The sequence below is a fragment of the Gopherus flavomarginatus genome, chromosome 4 (genome assembly GCF_025201925.1).
Source record: "Gopherus flavomarginatus isolate rGopFla2 chromosome 4, rGopFla2.mat.asm, whole genome shotgun sequence".
Classification (NCBI taxonomy): Eukaryota; Metazoa; Chordata; order Testudines; family Testudinidae; genus Gopherus; species Gopherus flavomarginatus.
This window is the reverse complement of record NC_066620.1, coordinates 132,987,635-133,003,139: the sequence shown is the minus strand read 5'-3', so window position 1 is coordinate 133,003,139 and position 15,505 is coordinate 132,987,635. Positions and strand designations below refer to the sequence as shown.

The window sequence follows — 15,505 nt, the reverse complement described above, 5'->3', positions numbered from 1 at the left end:
CAGAATGTACTGCCTGGAATAAGTCTTTTGCACTGTCTGGTATTAAAACAAGGTTCAATTTCCTGTAATTAAAAATAACAACTCCTTCCCCTAAAATGGCACAAAGGGGTATTTTGTTTTGGGGTTTCAATTTATTTTTGTGCTCTCAGAAACCAAATAATTTCAAATTAGCATTAAAATGTTCACTGGATATGTTCAAATTAAGTCTTTAAATTATTAAATATGTAGAATTTTGGGCTGTGAGTGAAAAAATGTAATGACATCTCACAAAGTGGCAGCACTCCCACTACTCCACTAAAGCCTACCAACTACCATCTCTGTCTCACATACATGCTACATATCTAGGTACTTACTGTAGTGTCTGAGCAACCAGAAGCAAAATCTTATTGCGAATACATGCACAATGTAACAAAAACTGTTGTTTCGGCAGCCCATTCATTATTTTAGAGGTTAGAGTGGGAAAACACCTAATAGATCTAGTATATTTTCCTGTTATTTTAAGAACTATGGAATAAGAAGACCTCTGACTACTGTACTTACAATCAGGGCTGGCTCCAGGTTTTCTGCCGCCCCAAGCGGTGGGAAAAAAGCCAACTGGCAGCAGCTCAATCGTGCCGCTCCATTCTTCGGCAGCAGATCCTTCACTCCCCCTCTTCCTCTTTGGCCGCACTTTGGTGGCAGCTCAAAGAGGAAAAGGGGGACTGAGTGCCCTGCCACCAAATTTCCGCCAAAGAATGGGACGGGCCGCCCCAATAGCGGACAGAGTGCCGCCCCTTTGTATTCGCCGCCCCAAGTACCTGCTTTCTTAGCTGGTGCCTGGAGCCGGCCCTGCTTACAAAAATGTGTATTTCTAAATGTATATTACAGTAATTTTTGGAAAGTGTCTTCCCTATATGTCTATGTGTGGAATTTTAGTAAATTTTGCAAGGCAGATTCAGTCCAAATCTGATTTGTAAATAACTGGTCTATAAGTAGTATTTTCACCATTGTTTACAATTAGACAAAGAGGGCTGGACTATAAAATAACTTGTTTTCTCACTCAAACATGTAACTAATTTTTCCCAAGAATTTTTCCCAAACAGCATTTCTATTGACTTTGACTTATAATATCCATACCCTGTTATTATTCCAAGGCGTTATCTTCATGGAACATGTACTTTCTATTCCAGTTTTAGAAACTGATCATGAGGTGCTCAATGACTATAACTCCTACTGAAGTTATAGGAGACGATCAATACCTTGCAGAATCGGTCCTTAGGAGCAAATTCTGCTGTCTATTACAGCAGCGCAAACCTAGAGTAACTTGTTTGACAACTCCATTGTAAAAGAAGAATTTGGCCCTTAGTAACAGCTATCAGACTTCAGTATATGTAAAAAAATGACACTGACTCCTATAGAATATTAATCTTATTTTAAGAATAAGTATGAAAATGATTAGCAAGTTATCAAAGCTGTCATTACCTTAAGGTTAATCAGGAAATTTGGTTTTAATTTTAGATTTCTAATTTTCTCTATTTGCTCCAAAATAGTCATGTATTCCTCTGAGAGAGAAGGAAATCCACTGAGAACATAACCTGCCAAATAAAATTTGTTAAATACATCTTTTGGAAAGTTATTTCAATATACTAAATATTTATATTTATCTGTTTTAAACATTACATCTAGATAGACATATAACTAGAATCATTTGTCATGGCCACCCACATTGATAGCTAAGGTTTACCTGTGATTACCCAAAGTGACATAACAAAGCTGCAATACTTTCACGATAACTATATAATTCTCAAAGACTGTTAATTCAGTTAATGAATATAGAGAAAAATTGCCCAAAATAGACACTAACAATTTTATATGTGCTAAATATTACCTTGAAATCCAGTCTGGAAAGTCTGAATCATGTAGCAATGCATGAAGTTATATAGGCTATTTATACTGAGAGATGCATGCTCAGTAGCATCTAATGTCATTCTGTTCTTTGCTGAGTGGCAGGTGGAATGTTAAAGTGATTGAAAATGATGGAATAAGAGGGCTTGAATAGAATATGTTTGGTTTGGAAATAGACTGAATCACACTGACCTATGGAAGTGAATTCAATAGGGAGTAGAAATTCCGTAACTGTATTTTGGGAAGGAATCTCCTCCCATGCTCTGGAAGTGAGAGCTTTCTGAGAGAGATTGGATCACTTTTTCTTGGGACATAGAGGGTTATCCTTGTATTAGGGAGGTGGGAGATCCATGGAATGCAGAACAAATTCCTTTACAATGAGTGGGAACTAGACTCTGTTTTTCAATGTAAGGTCAGTGGTCAGAGTTACAACAGTATATATATCCTTTGCATGCATAATCTAGATCTTTCTCCAGCCATGTTTATGAAGCAACATAAGGCAACAGGGGGACAAATGAGATTCATGTCTGTGCTCTTTGCATCCAGTTTCAAATGCAGAAAGTCTACCATCCTGGTGACAGATCTGAGTGTGCCCATCTGGTGTCTGAATCCTGGGCTGTGATGCGCTAGTTTGTGTACTGATCATTCAAAATATCAGAAAACTTATGCTAAACTGATCATATTCTATGTTGTGGTAGCACTGGAGGCACCATGCTTGACAATGTGTGTGACTTCAATGTTCATGCAGATGATTACTATTCTAGAGTATCTCAGGATTTCATGCTTGTCATGATGACCATAGGACCATTCTAAGTAGTTTCTGACTCAGCTCACATAGTTTGTCTGTTGCACTATGGATCTAGTATTTGGGTTGGAATGGAGATGGGGGAAGTTAAAGTTACCCTGACATTTCCTTCTGTAAAGAGACTTTGCCTGCCGTGGTAAAGGATCAGTTTTGGTACTCTGTCCTTGAAGGGTGATGGAACCTGATGGCTTCCAGATGACCCAAATGAACACAGGAACAGCTATACTGGATCTGACTTCTGATCCATCTAGACCAGAATCCTGTGTGCAAAAGCAGGCAGCGCTAGATGCTTCAAAGAGCAAGAAAACCCTCAGTAGGCAGATGAAGGATAATCTTGTCCCCATGAAAGTCTAATCCTAATTCCCAGTAGTTAGAAATTGTCTTAAATCCTGAAGCATGAGGTTTTATATCCCTTCCAATACTCTTTTTAAAAAAAATTAACTATTATAAATTTAAATATTTCTCTTACCTATATAAAATGTCCAATTCTTTTTTGGATTTTGCCAAATTTTTGTCTTTAACAACATCTTGTGACAATGAGTTTCAGAATCCAATCAGGGTTTGAGTGCAAAAGTATTTCCTATTACCTACCAGTTTTGAATCTGCAACCTTTTATTTTCATTAAATGTTCCCTTGTTCTTGTGTTATGAGAACAGAAACGACTATCTACCTTCTCTATGCCATTAATTATTTTATCATGTCCACTCTTATTCATTTTGTTTCTAAGGTAAACAACCCCAATCTCTTCAACATCTCTCTGTATGAGTTTTTTCATATTCCTAATCATTCTTGTCACTCTTCTCTGAATGGCTCTCTACTCTAGTTCTGGATTATCTTTTTAAAGAAGGGGAACCCATTACTGCACACAGTATTCCAGATGAGGGCATATCATCCACTTAGATAATGGCACTATAACTTTTTACACATTATTCTCCATCCTACTACTGATGCATTCTAACATCTTGTTTGCTTTTTGACCACAGGTAATTAAAAAAAAGGTAATAACTGGAGATATACCAATCTCCTAGAACTGGAAAGGACCTTGAAAGGTCATTGAGTCCAGCCCCCTGCCTTCACTAGCAGGACCAAGTACTGATTTTGCCCCAGATCCCTAGGTGGCCCGCTCAAGGATTGAACTCACAACCCTGGGTTTAGCAGGCCAATGCTCAAACCACTGAGCTATCCCTCCCCCCAGCTGCATATTAAGCAGAGGTTTTTATTGAGATGTCCACAGTGATCCCCGGGTCCCTTTCCTGACTTGGTATAGTTAATTTAGAACCCTAATAAACTGTACAATGAGTTCAAAATTTTCCTTCTAATGTGGATTATTTTGCATTTATCAATATTTAATGTCATCCACCATTGTGTTGCCCATTCACCTTGCTTAGTTAAGTCCCTATGAAGTTCTTCACAGACTTTTCTGGACTTGACTACTTTAAATAACTTTTTATCTACACATTTTGCTATCTCATTGATTATCCTCCTTTCCAGATCATTAGTATATTAGACAATACCAATCTTAACACAGATCCTTGAGGCACCTTCCTGTTAACCTTCTGCTACGACAAAATTAACTATTTATTCCTACAGTTTCCTGGGTCTTAGCCAGTTTTTGACCCATGACAGTACTTTGTCTCCCACCCCACGAGTATTTAATTTCTTTAGTATCCTCTTTTGACCTTGTTAAAGACCTTTTGAAAGTCAAAATTATATCAGTTGGTTCTTTTTTTATCCACTACTTCATTGACATGTTCAAAGAATTCTAACATTAGTGAGATATGATTTTCCTTTGAAGAAACTGTGCTCTGATTAGACTATCACGTCATGAGTTTCCAGGTGTTTTATTTTCTGTTTTCAATTATAGTGTCTACCAGTTTACCAGCTACAGATATATGGTTTACTAGTTTATAATTCCTTAGATCATCCATACAGCCTTTTAAAAAAACAGATAAATTTCCTACCCTCCAATTCTCCAGTGTTGCAGCTGTTTTAAAATGAGAGATTGTGTATATCTTTCCGAGCAGCTCAGCAACTTCGTACTTAAGTTCCTTCAGAACTCTTTGCTGTATACTATCTGGGCCTGGGGACTTACTTCTTTTTAAAATTATTTTGTTCCAGAACTACTTCTTTTGACACTTCAATTTCTGACAGTATTTCATCTTTATTACAGAAAATCAAAAAGATATAATTTGGCTGAAAAATATCACTCTGCTGTTGTGTGTATGAGCACATAGCACTCTTTTGTCCTCCATGATCAATACAGTATTCCCTAAATGCCATCTCAGGTTACCATAATTTATAGATATCCATGTTCTGCATGAAGCAATGAAGACAGATTCTACAGTACTGGTGGCAAAAATGTCTGACTGAATCCAACAGATTGCAGTATAGCAGAATTTTTAAATATCATATGCTATGGATATACAAGAAGACAAAACTAAGTTTTAGAGGGCTAGAGTGGGCATACTTTAAAAGTTCTGGAAAATGACAACACATACCAAAGTGAGCAACTTCTGGTGACTCAATCTTTTTCAGAATCATCTTTGTAATCAGTTCTTCAGGAATACTTTGACCTCCAAAAAGCAATTCCTGCATCTAAAGGGAAATGTAAAGCATAACATCCTACAATATTTGCATGGTGGCCCCATCCAGCTGCCACAGACTTCAAGGGGAACAAGGTTAGGCCTTATGAATATCATGAAATTTAATAAAACAGTAGATTTTACCTTCAGTCCATATTCTGTTCCTGCAGTAATATTTTCTTCTATTACTTCCAAAGCTAAAAAATGTACAGAATACAGAACAAAATTAAAACAATTAATAAAACATACTGTGTGTGAATTAGTATGTTTTCATGTACACTGTTAGCCTAGCATGGCTGTCTTTATTAGTGATTTCATATGATCATAATGTAACTACTGTGAAATCTGGTGTTGAATCTTTGAGCCCAAAAACATTTCACATATTAAGAAGTCAAGTTTCAAAATTAGAACAGTTCAGGCATACAAAGATGTCAGTTTTAAAGTAATCAGCTGAGAAAAAAAGGTTACCCTTTAAATGGTCAAATTAAACAAGACAGTGCTAGTTTGATACCCCCTCACACTCAAAGCTCCTACATATGGCTTTATGAACTGCAATGACGGGGTGGAGCCTCAGGGGATAATCCTGCAAACCCTTCACATATATAAGCCTCACTGAAGTCAAGGGGCATTCTACATGCAGAGAAGAGGGCTGATCCTTATGCAGCTGAAAAATTCTCATTCTATTTTTTTTCTCACATGTGAAATAGTTTAGATCATGTATCACTTTGTATTAAAAAAGTCGGATGACTTAAGTAATCTATTTTTGCATTGACGGAAATAAAGTTAAGAGATTTTATTAAAACAGAAATTTTGGCATGATTTGAACTTTAAGCCTTAAAAATGTGATAAAGACATTTTATTTGATATGTTATAAAGCCTCTGGTCTCCACAAAATCTGAAAGTTTTTTTTGGCCACCAGAGGGGTTCCATATGTTCTAATTAATGCACTAGAAATAAATTGAGATTGGAAATAGGGAAATAGCTATCTCATCTTACAGGACTGGGCCTTACTTTGGTCATTAGGTATTACACCCCCTCCTGCAAAAGAGGAGAAAACTGACTTGTTTAGCACCCATGTAGCTAAATGGCAGAGCATTTGCCATGTTCAACAATGTGTTTCCTGAAAGATTATCACAGTTTTCCCCTACAAATGACCTTCACTGTGGTCAGTAATGTACCATTTAGAATTTCAGGGAACATAAAGAAAGCTAAAATAAAAAGTATTATAGTTGATATTTACCTTCAATGAGTGTGCATTTCCACAACTGAGCTATTTTTCTAGCTAATGTTTTCTTCCCAATACCCTTAAAATGAAAAAAAGACATATTTTCTTAAAATTAGAATTACTTTGCCATTACTGTACTCGCAAAACAAAATGCAATGAAATGCATGTCCTGTAATTATTTCTTTGTAAAACGGTAGCCACTAAAAGCCCTAGTCAGGATCAGGGCCTCTATTCTATGTGCTATAACAAAAACCTGCTTAAAGTCACTGGACAACATGTAATGTATTTCCCACTATGACTGATATATTATAATTGTTCTCTTTAACTGATTTCCTTCATATTAAATATATTTGTAATTATGAGTAAAGCTATTTTAAACCTTTAATAAGAGTTGCTCATGAGTTTCTATAAAATGTTTTTGTGGGACTAAAACTTCACATCCTCCATCTCAGGCTACAGTTAATTTTTGGGGTCAAGTTTGAGTTAAACCTTTCTGCTGTTTCTGAGTAAGGCAAGAAGGGTAAAAACAAGGTGGGTGGATAGTATTTCTGAAACATTTTTTGCACTTAAAATGTGTACTCTGTGTACAACTAATACTTTCTTACTCCACAGATCTGGTGTCTATGCATATTCGGTCTTACCTGATAATTTCAGTGAAAAATCATTTTTGCTGTGTTTTCACTTATGTTAGCTCTGAAGAGCCAACATAGCTAAGAGTGAACTGATTCTGCCAAGTCTTGTACAACATCAACAAAATTGTTTACTAAGTTTCATATCACACAGATGTACCTAAAGACATAATTTGGCCTGCTGAACCTTTATTATTGATGATTATGCAAAAGAAGGAAGGATCCAAGAAATAAACAGGAAGTCCTATAATGCCATTTAATGGTCACTTTTCAGAGTAAAATTACAGTTTAACCCAAAAATGTTTGAATTTTAAAGTATCAAACATGACATGTAGTTAGTCCTCAGTGAAGATTCATAATCCTGATAAATTTGAAAAATTAATTCAGAACATTATAAGTGACTGAAACTTGCATCATTAACACATGCAATATGTACATTTTCTTATGTTTCTATGTTAAAATAGAATGTGCATCATAATCTTCATCTTGGCACAAATTTGGAGCAGTGCCGTTAAATTTGTAAGCATTTGTTTCCTAAATCCCTTAAGTATGTCCCCAGTTTATTTTTTTTTAGAGGAAAAAGAACCACAAAGGAAATAAAAGCAAGAACCTAATTTAGTGTAAATTTGAGGCTGAGAATTTAAATGCAAAAAGTCAGTAAGTTAAACAGTTAAAGACCCCCACAGCAACATTAATTTGATTAACTTTGCATGTTCTGTTTATAGTTTTTACAAAAATGAAGGTTACTTACCTGTAACTGGAGTTCAAGATGGACTCTACATATTCCATTTGTGGGATAGATTAACAAGCAGTACATCTCACCCAGGATGGTGGGATAAAGAATCCTAATTGAACAAGGATTGAAGTACTGCTTTCCCAAACTTTGCATCTGATCTAGACTCTAAAGGCTTGTATACATGGTGGGAGAATGTGTTCTACATGGGTGTGATTTCTAAACCACACTAATGTGTTGCGTGTTAAATGGTCAATGTAGGTGCTGCTGGTATGCACTAAAGGTTGCCTAGTGTGCTTTAACATAATACTGTTCTAAAAAGCACTAAGTTAAAGTGCATCAGCAAGGTCTACACCGGCCAATTAATGCCCAACACATTAGGGTGCTATAGAAATCTTTGAGCCCTAAGTCTAATGAGTGGTGTATAGTGAAAGTGTTAATTGAACTTTCTGTATGAATTGTAAGATGCTTTATTAGAGAAGTGTCTTGTAAACCCCATAGAGGCTACCTGTACTCCGGTAGGATGTGGCCTAACCTATTCAGGAACAGGGATACCCTAGCTTGTACGCCTCTTTAATACACAGCCCCGTTTAAAAAGTGTTTGCACATTGACAAAGTGTTTTCATTTTGCCTTGGTTTTTCTCCTTACAAGAGATAAAGATTGGTGATTGTCTAAAATGCTTCGTAAGTAGTAAGCTACCACCCTTCTAGCACCCAATGTATGTAATTTAGCCTCACCATCCTGGCTGTGAGATTTGGGAAAAACACTGGTAAATTTATAGACTGATCAAGATGAAAATCATCATAGGCATTGTGACGTTCTGTACTGCATGGAAACACCCTGCACCCCCATGTTCATCCCTATAAAATGATTGTGTGGTATGCAAGGCTAAGTTTTTCATGTCGGGTGTCTTCAGAAGGCTCATGATGCACTGAGCATTGCTGTTATAGTAATTGTTGCTCTAGTAGTGTTATAGGTTGTAATTTCATGTATATAGTTATGAGGCTGAAAATGTGTCCTCATGACTTTAAACAAAACCAGGCAAAAACTCCCCAAGAGCGGAGGGGCAGTTGACACCTCACCAGGGCATTTATGGGACAAACCCAGCCCAGCCTCACAGAAACAAACGACACTGGCCTAGGCAGCAACAAAATAATCTGGTGGACTCTCAAATGAGTCATCACTCTTCCCTTGGTCAGTTAGGGACTACAATGAGGTAATGCTCACCTGACCCTGAAGTGTGGGGGCGGGGGGCTAAGCCAAGAGGGAAGAAAGAACATGATAAAAGGGAGAGACGTTTGCCATGCTCTTCCTCCTCCATCTACAGGCATCATCACCAAGCGACTGAAGTGCTGATGAAAGGGGAGAACCTGGCTGAAGAGCAACTAGCCAGCCTATGGTGAGAAGCTTCTAAGTTTAAGGGTACTGAAAGTGTTAAGATCAGCTTAGAATGTGTTTTGCTTTTATTTCATTTGACCAAATCTGACTTCTTGTGTTTTGACTTATAATCACTTAAAATCTATCTTTATACTTAATACATTTGTTTGATTATTCACCTGACGCAGTTCGTTTGGTTTGAAGTGTGTCAGAGGCAACCCTTGGAATAATGAGCCTGGTACCTATCAATTTATTTGTTAAATTGACAAATTCATACAAGCTTGCAGCATCCAGCTGGCATAACTGGACACTGCAAGAGGGAGGTTCCTAAGGTTGTGTCTGGAACCAGAGATATTGGCTAGTCTCACTCGGTTGCACAATCCAAGAAGCAGCTTACATTTCAGAGGCTATGTGTGAACAGCCCAGGAATGGGGGTTCTCACCGCAGAGCAGGGTAAGGCTGGCTTCCAGAATCAAGGATTGGAGTGACCTAGCAGAGCACCAGTCCGGATAACACCAGAGGGGAACGTCACAGTGGCACAGCGAGCAGGGTGTATGTACAGCTTGTTACTCCGAGTGAAGTTCACACTTTGAGCACTGATATTTGTTATTTTAAGTGAGTCTTAAGTGCAGTGGCTAAGGACAGTCAGGAGGAAGTCACAGTTTTGTTATTTACTGTTTATTTCGGATGAGGGAAATAAGCACAAGAAAGCAGAAAAATGACTACTAGTGAGGCAGCTACAAAACTAGAGCTGGCCAGACTGGAAGCTGCAGAAAAGGAGAGGGAGCACCAGAGATTACTGCAACTGGAATAAGAATTGGAAATAAAAGAAAAAGAAAGAGAGAGAGAAGACACCAGCTGGACCTGCTACAGAAGCAGAACCAGAGGCCCCCAACCCCAACGAGTCCCATCACTTCAAAAATCCACAAGTGGTACCACATGTCCTGCAAACAGTGAGGAGAAGGATATTGCTGAATATCTGTCTACCTTCAAAAGGCTGTGTGTAATACATGAAATCCCTGATGATAAGAGTTCCTACCCTGGTTGCGAAATTAACAGGTAAAGCTTGAAATGTATTCAATGGACTGCCTATTGAAGATGCTTTAGACCAGGGGTCGGCAACCTTTCAGAAGTGGTGCGACGAGTCTTTATTTATTCACTCTCATTTAAGCTTTTGCGTGCCAGTAATACATTTTAATGTTTTTAGAAGGTCTCTTTCTATAAGTCTATAATATATAACTAAACTATTGTTGTATGTAAAGTAAATAAGGTTTTAAAAATGTTTAAGAAGCTTCATTTAAAATTAAATTAAAATGCAGAACCCCCCAGACCAGTGGCCAGGACCCAGGCAGTGTGAGTGCCACTGAAAATCAGCTCACGTGCCGCCTTCGGCACGTGTGCCATAGGTTACCTACCCCTGCTTTAGACTATTGTAAATTTAAAGATATTGTTTTGTGAAGTTTTCAGATTACCCCTGAAACATATAGAGTTAAATTTAGGAATCTTAGGAAGGATATTGGTATGAGTAATGGGGAATATGTAAGCAAAATGAAAGATTTGTTGGGAAAATAGGTGAGGAGTAAAGAGGTTGTGAGTTTAGAGGGAATGTTGGATCTTGTCGCTCAAGTGCAGTTCCGAAGCATATGTAAGGCTGATGTAAAGCAGTGTCTATGGGATAAAGATATAAAGTCTGGGGATGAGATGGTTTTTTTAGCTGATGCCAGGCGTCTACTGAGGGCAGGCCACAGAAAGTGGGGTTTAAAACTGGTGGGAAGGGAGGATCCCATTTTACCCCTGGGAAGAGAGAAAGGGGCTGGGAGCCTAAACATTCACTTACCCCAAAACATTCCTCTAACCCTCATCCCAAATCTCCAGTAAAAGCAGAAGAGCCCAAAATGTGCTATCAGTGTAATTCCACTGATCATCTGAGGAATAAATGCCCTCTGCTAGGAGGAAGCAGGCAACCAATAGCTCATATTAGTTCTGCTGTCCTCAACACAGAAAACCCCCAAGCAATTGAAACCTATCACATTGGTTTTGTGAGATTAGCCTCTGCAGAACCAGATATGGAGCATGTTAAGGCTGTCCAAATTGATAGCAGGGAATACATTGGGCAGAGAGATACAGGGGCCCAGATCTCTCTGGTTAAGTAGAGTGCGGTCCCAAAGGCCAGTATGCTACCTGGCCAAATGGCAGAGATTGTGGGGATGGGTGAAAGCAGATTCCTCATACCACTACCTAAAGTCTATGTGGTGTGTGAATGTTTGGAAAGTGTTTTGATTGTGGGGGTAATAAAACACCTCCTAATTGACCATTCTGCCATTCAGGCTTCTAACTTGATTATAAGCCTTGCTGAGGTGATGGCTATTATGAATGCTGTCTTAACAGAAAAATTAAAGAATGTACAATCTTCCATAGGTTCAGATGAACACTGTATTAATTGCACTACATTTAAATGCTAAGCAGGTACAGGTTCATTCACCAGCAGATATAGATTATTAAGACATTTTAAGAATCTCTTAAATACATCACGAATAAATACCAATTTACTATGTACAGGAACATGGTATGCTGAAATTGACGACAGGTGGAACTTAACAGAAGACAGAGACCTGACCTTTTGAGAGATAATAAATATTCTAAAATACAACTAATAGGCATAGTATATGGATCACCTCATTTATGCTAACCCACAATACAAATCTTTTCCATTTATAATCATAACATTGTGTGTAGACTCTTTTGAATTAACAAGATCCTTCTGTACATTGAATGAATAAGACTGTTCTAGCAATCCCAGAGTTGTATCACACAAGCAGTGAGGTGAGGCAAATTAAGGTTTGAGTGTTGCTCTTCAGGCAAATAGGAATGGGGTATACATAAGCAGAAGGGAGAGGAGACAGTCAGGCTGATCACACCCCAACACAGCGGCCAGAACTGCCAATTGTGAAGACATGCACCCACAGCTGGGACCAATAAAGAAAACAAAGCCATCTATACAAGATGGGGAACAGAGAGGGAAAGAGAAGCAAAAAGGCCTGGGACAGTGGAGCAATAGCCCCATGCTAGGATGCCTCTGTGAAACCAAGAAGCAGACTGTAGGCCCTGAAGTTTCAGGGCTGATAGACTCAATTTAAGTTAACAGTTTATGGACCGATAAAACTGCAGATGAATTGAAGGGGACCAGTTAGGAAAACACTGGGATCCCTAGAAAGACTGCACTAAGAGCAGTTGACACTCCCAAACAGAGAAGCTCTGCTACCCCTACCTCCTTCAGGGACCACTGATGATTCTGAGCTGTTAACCTGCTCAAGTAATCTGCAACGGTGTTATTTCCTCCTGGCACATGAATTGCCACTGTGTGAATGTCCTACTTTCATTCTCAAAGACTTGTTGCATCTGTGCACACTTGAAGGGAATGTCCCCCTTGTTTGTTCTGGTAATATAAGGCTGTAATATTGTCTATTACCACCTGAATCGCTCTGTGCCTGATCTGAGGTAAGAATGATCTTCAGACCCACCTGATGACCCTCAGATCTAATACACTGATATGTAATTTCTTTTCTATTGGTGACCAATGACCCATTAACAGCAAACTGTTTAAATGAGTCTCCCCATCCCATTCTAAAGTGGATGCATCCAAAGTGACTATTACCAAAAGCACAGGAAGAATTAATGATATGTCCTTCATGATGTTTTGATCTTGTGTTTATAACATCAGTGCTAGTAATACCCTCTGGGGAATGATCAACTTCTAATGCATACTCTTCACACCAAGCTTGTAATTCTTGACAACCAATATTACAATACCCTTATTTGGAGACAAGCATCTGGGACTGCCTATGTGATTGATGCTAACAGTCCCATTATCATTAAAAAAAAAAAAGATATAGTCTGCTCTTGAGAATGATGGAACAAAGGTTTAGACAACCATATTTTTGTAAACTTATCTTCAGGAATGAAGTCTTTGCCTACAACTGAGTTCAATGCAGCCCCTATAAAAGGGATCCTCTATATTGGACATAGAAGTGATTTTGACCAATTTATTTACATCTAGAAAAAAATCTTCTCTTTTGAAAATGCTTTCTTTTATAACCAATTGTCTAGGCAGGAGGATATGAAAATCCCTTGTTTTCTAAGATATGTTGCTTCTGCAGAAAGGCACTGTGAAAAAGCCCTCGGGACAGTGAACAGACCAAAAAGAAGGACCATGTATTGGAAATGTTCCTCTCCTACCATAAAACACAGTTACTATATTTCTGATGAAATGGCCTTACAGAAATACGGAAACACCTGCCCTTTTGATCTAGAGCTGCAAAACAATCCTGAAGAGAAAGGGAGGGGATAATAGAGCTACAGAGGTATGGAAATGGGTACAGAGGTAAGGAAATGAAACCTCTTTCAAAACCAATGTAATTTTCTGAGATTCAAGATGGGGATGGAGACCCCCATCCTTTTTCAGAATCATGAAGAAATGTGAACAAACCTCCCTCCCCTCTTGTACTCGAGAGGCACCTCCAATATAGCTCCTGATTTCAGAAGAGAGAGAAACTTTGCTCTCAAAAGGTCTTTATGCTATGAATCCCTGAAAGGGGATAAAGGGTAGAGGGAGAAGGTTGGAAAAGAAAAGATCTTGAACTGTACTGAGCAACCACTTGAAATAATATATAGAATCCATCTGTCTGATGTTACAGAATGTCATTGGTGGTAAAAGTGGGACAGGTGATCCCTGAATGGAACAATACAGGTAGCAGAGTGGTCTGTAGCTCCTCTGTCATCATGTCAAAGCTGAGACCTTGACTGAAGCCCAGAAAAAGATAAAGCCATAGATTTCCCTTTGCTGCAAAGTTTGAAGGACCTCTTCCACTGCTGTTGATGCTGACCCCTGATTCTGGGGCTGATAATAATTCCTCCTTTGGTAGAAGTAAGATGCAGATGAAGATGGTAGATACTGTTTCTGATTTCTAAATAGTGGAACTGATGAGAACCTTTTTGTTGGCTGAAAAACACCAGAAGATCTAGCCATAGATTTCACATTTTTCATTTTCTCTAAAACCTGTCAGTTTTTACCCTAAATAGACAGTATCCTTCAAATGAGAGATCTTCAGTTCCCATCCTCATCTCATGAGGAAGACTCATTGATCTCAACCAGGCTTGATGCCTCAAAGAAACAGCTGAAGCTATAGCTGTGGCTGAAATATCTGATAAATTGACAGCTGAACTCAGTTTATGCTTGGCCACACTTCACCCTTTCATTAAAAGAGCATTCAATAATCTCCCATGGTCCTCAGGGAAATAATTTGATAATTTGCCACTTGCATACCTAGAGTAGCAGAGGAAAAGTTTTTTTCTCCTAAACATATCCAAGAAGGAGTGGAATGAGTGCTCTTAGATCTATGAAACGCATCTTCCACCACTAATGAATTTGAGAAGTATGTGTGAAACATCTGAAAGACCCATACAGGGAAAGTGGTACAATTTATCAGCTTTTTTTTTTTTTTTTTTTAAAACATAGGATGAGATGATGAAGGTGTTGCACAAATCAACTTGGGTGGTTGCAATAACCCATTCAATAGAAGTGTAACCTCTTATCTGATAGCTGCTCCTAGAATGTCAAATACAAGGATACCTCAATGGGAACCAACAGAATGTCCAGTGCCTTTGTCATCCTATCAACTAACTCATGGAACCACACCACATTTTCTGATGGCTATGAAGCTGACGTCAACCCTACACTTTCCTCTAGAGAGGTTATCTTCCCAGAGTCAGGATCCAGCTCTTCAGGTTGCTCCACTAACTCCTCTTCTTCTGATAAAATATCCCTCAAAATTGTAGGGGGACCTATCAGAACCCTGCTATATTACTGGATTCAAGTCTTTCTGTTTCAAGGCTTGAATACCTTCCTAGTGCCACGCAGAAGGTTTCCTCACATAGAAAGGAAAGTCCTGATAATGAGCAGATGCAGGCTAGTGAGACCACCTAAACCATGGTGGAGCTTGCCAATCTGGCCAAAAATCCATACTTGGTTCCAACTGAGGCTTTGCCTACCCTAGAAACGGTTTGATGGTATAGGTCTACTGGCAAACACCCACTAGTAGAGGCACAGCTTATATCAACAAAAGAGTTATTTTTTCTGGTATAACTTGTTCCTGAACAAAACAGGCATATAACTGTCTATACTAGAGCTTTTTACCAGTTTAATAATGTTGTAAGTAATCACACCCTAGCAGATACTGTACTATTATACTGATAGACCTAGCCTGAGTCTG

The 15,505-nt window shown here is 38.5% G+C and overlaps 1 protein-coding gene across 2 annotated transcripts in view; it reads right to left on the bottom strand.

The window, feature by feature from the left end:
* The window catches only part of AK9 (adenylate kinase 9), a 247,445-nt gene that overhangs the window by 227,822 nt on the left and 4,118 nt on the right, over nt 1-15,505 (bottom strand). For both annotated transcript variants that reach the window (XM_050951342.1, XM_050951343.1), the window contains exons 3-6: nt 6,512-6,575; nt 5,416-5,468; nt 5,188-5,284; nt 1,462-1,574 (exon numbers count right to left, since the gene is read on the bottom strand). In XM_050951342.1, coding sequence (XP_050807299.1) covers nt 1,462-1,574; nt 5,188-5,284; nt 5,416-5,468; nt 6,512-6,575 — 327 coding nt within the window. The remainder of the gene's footprint in view (nt 1-1,461; nt 1,575-5,187; nt 5,285-5,415; nt 5,469-6,511; nt 6,576-15,505) is intronic.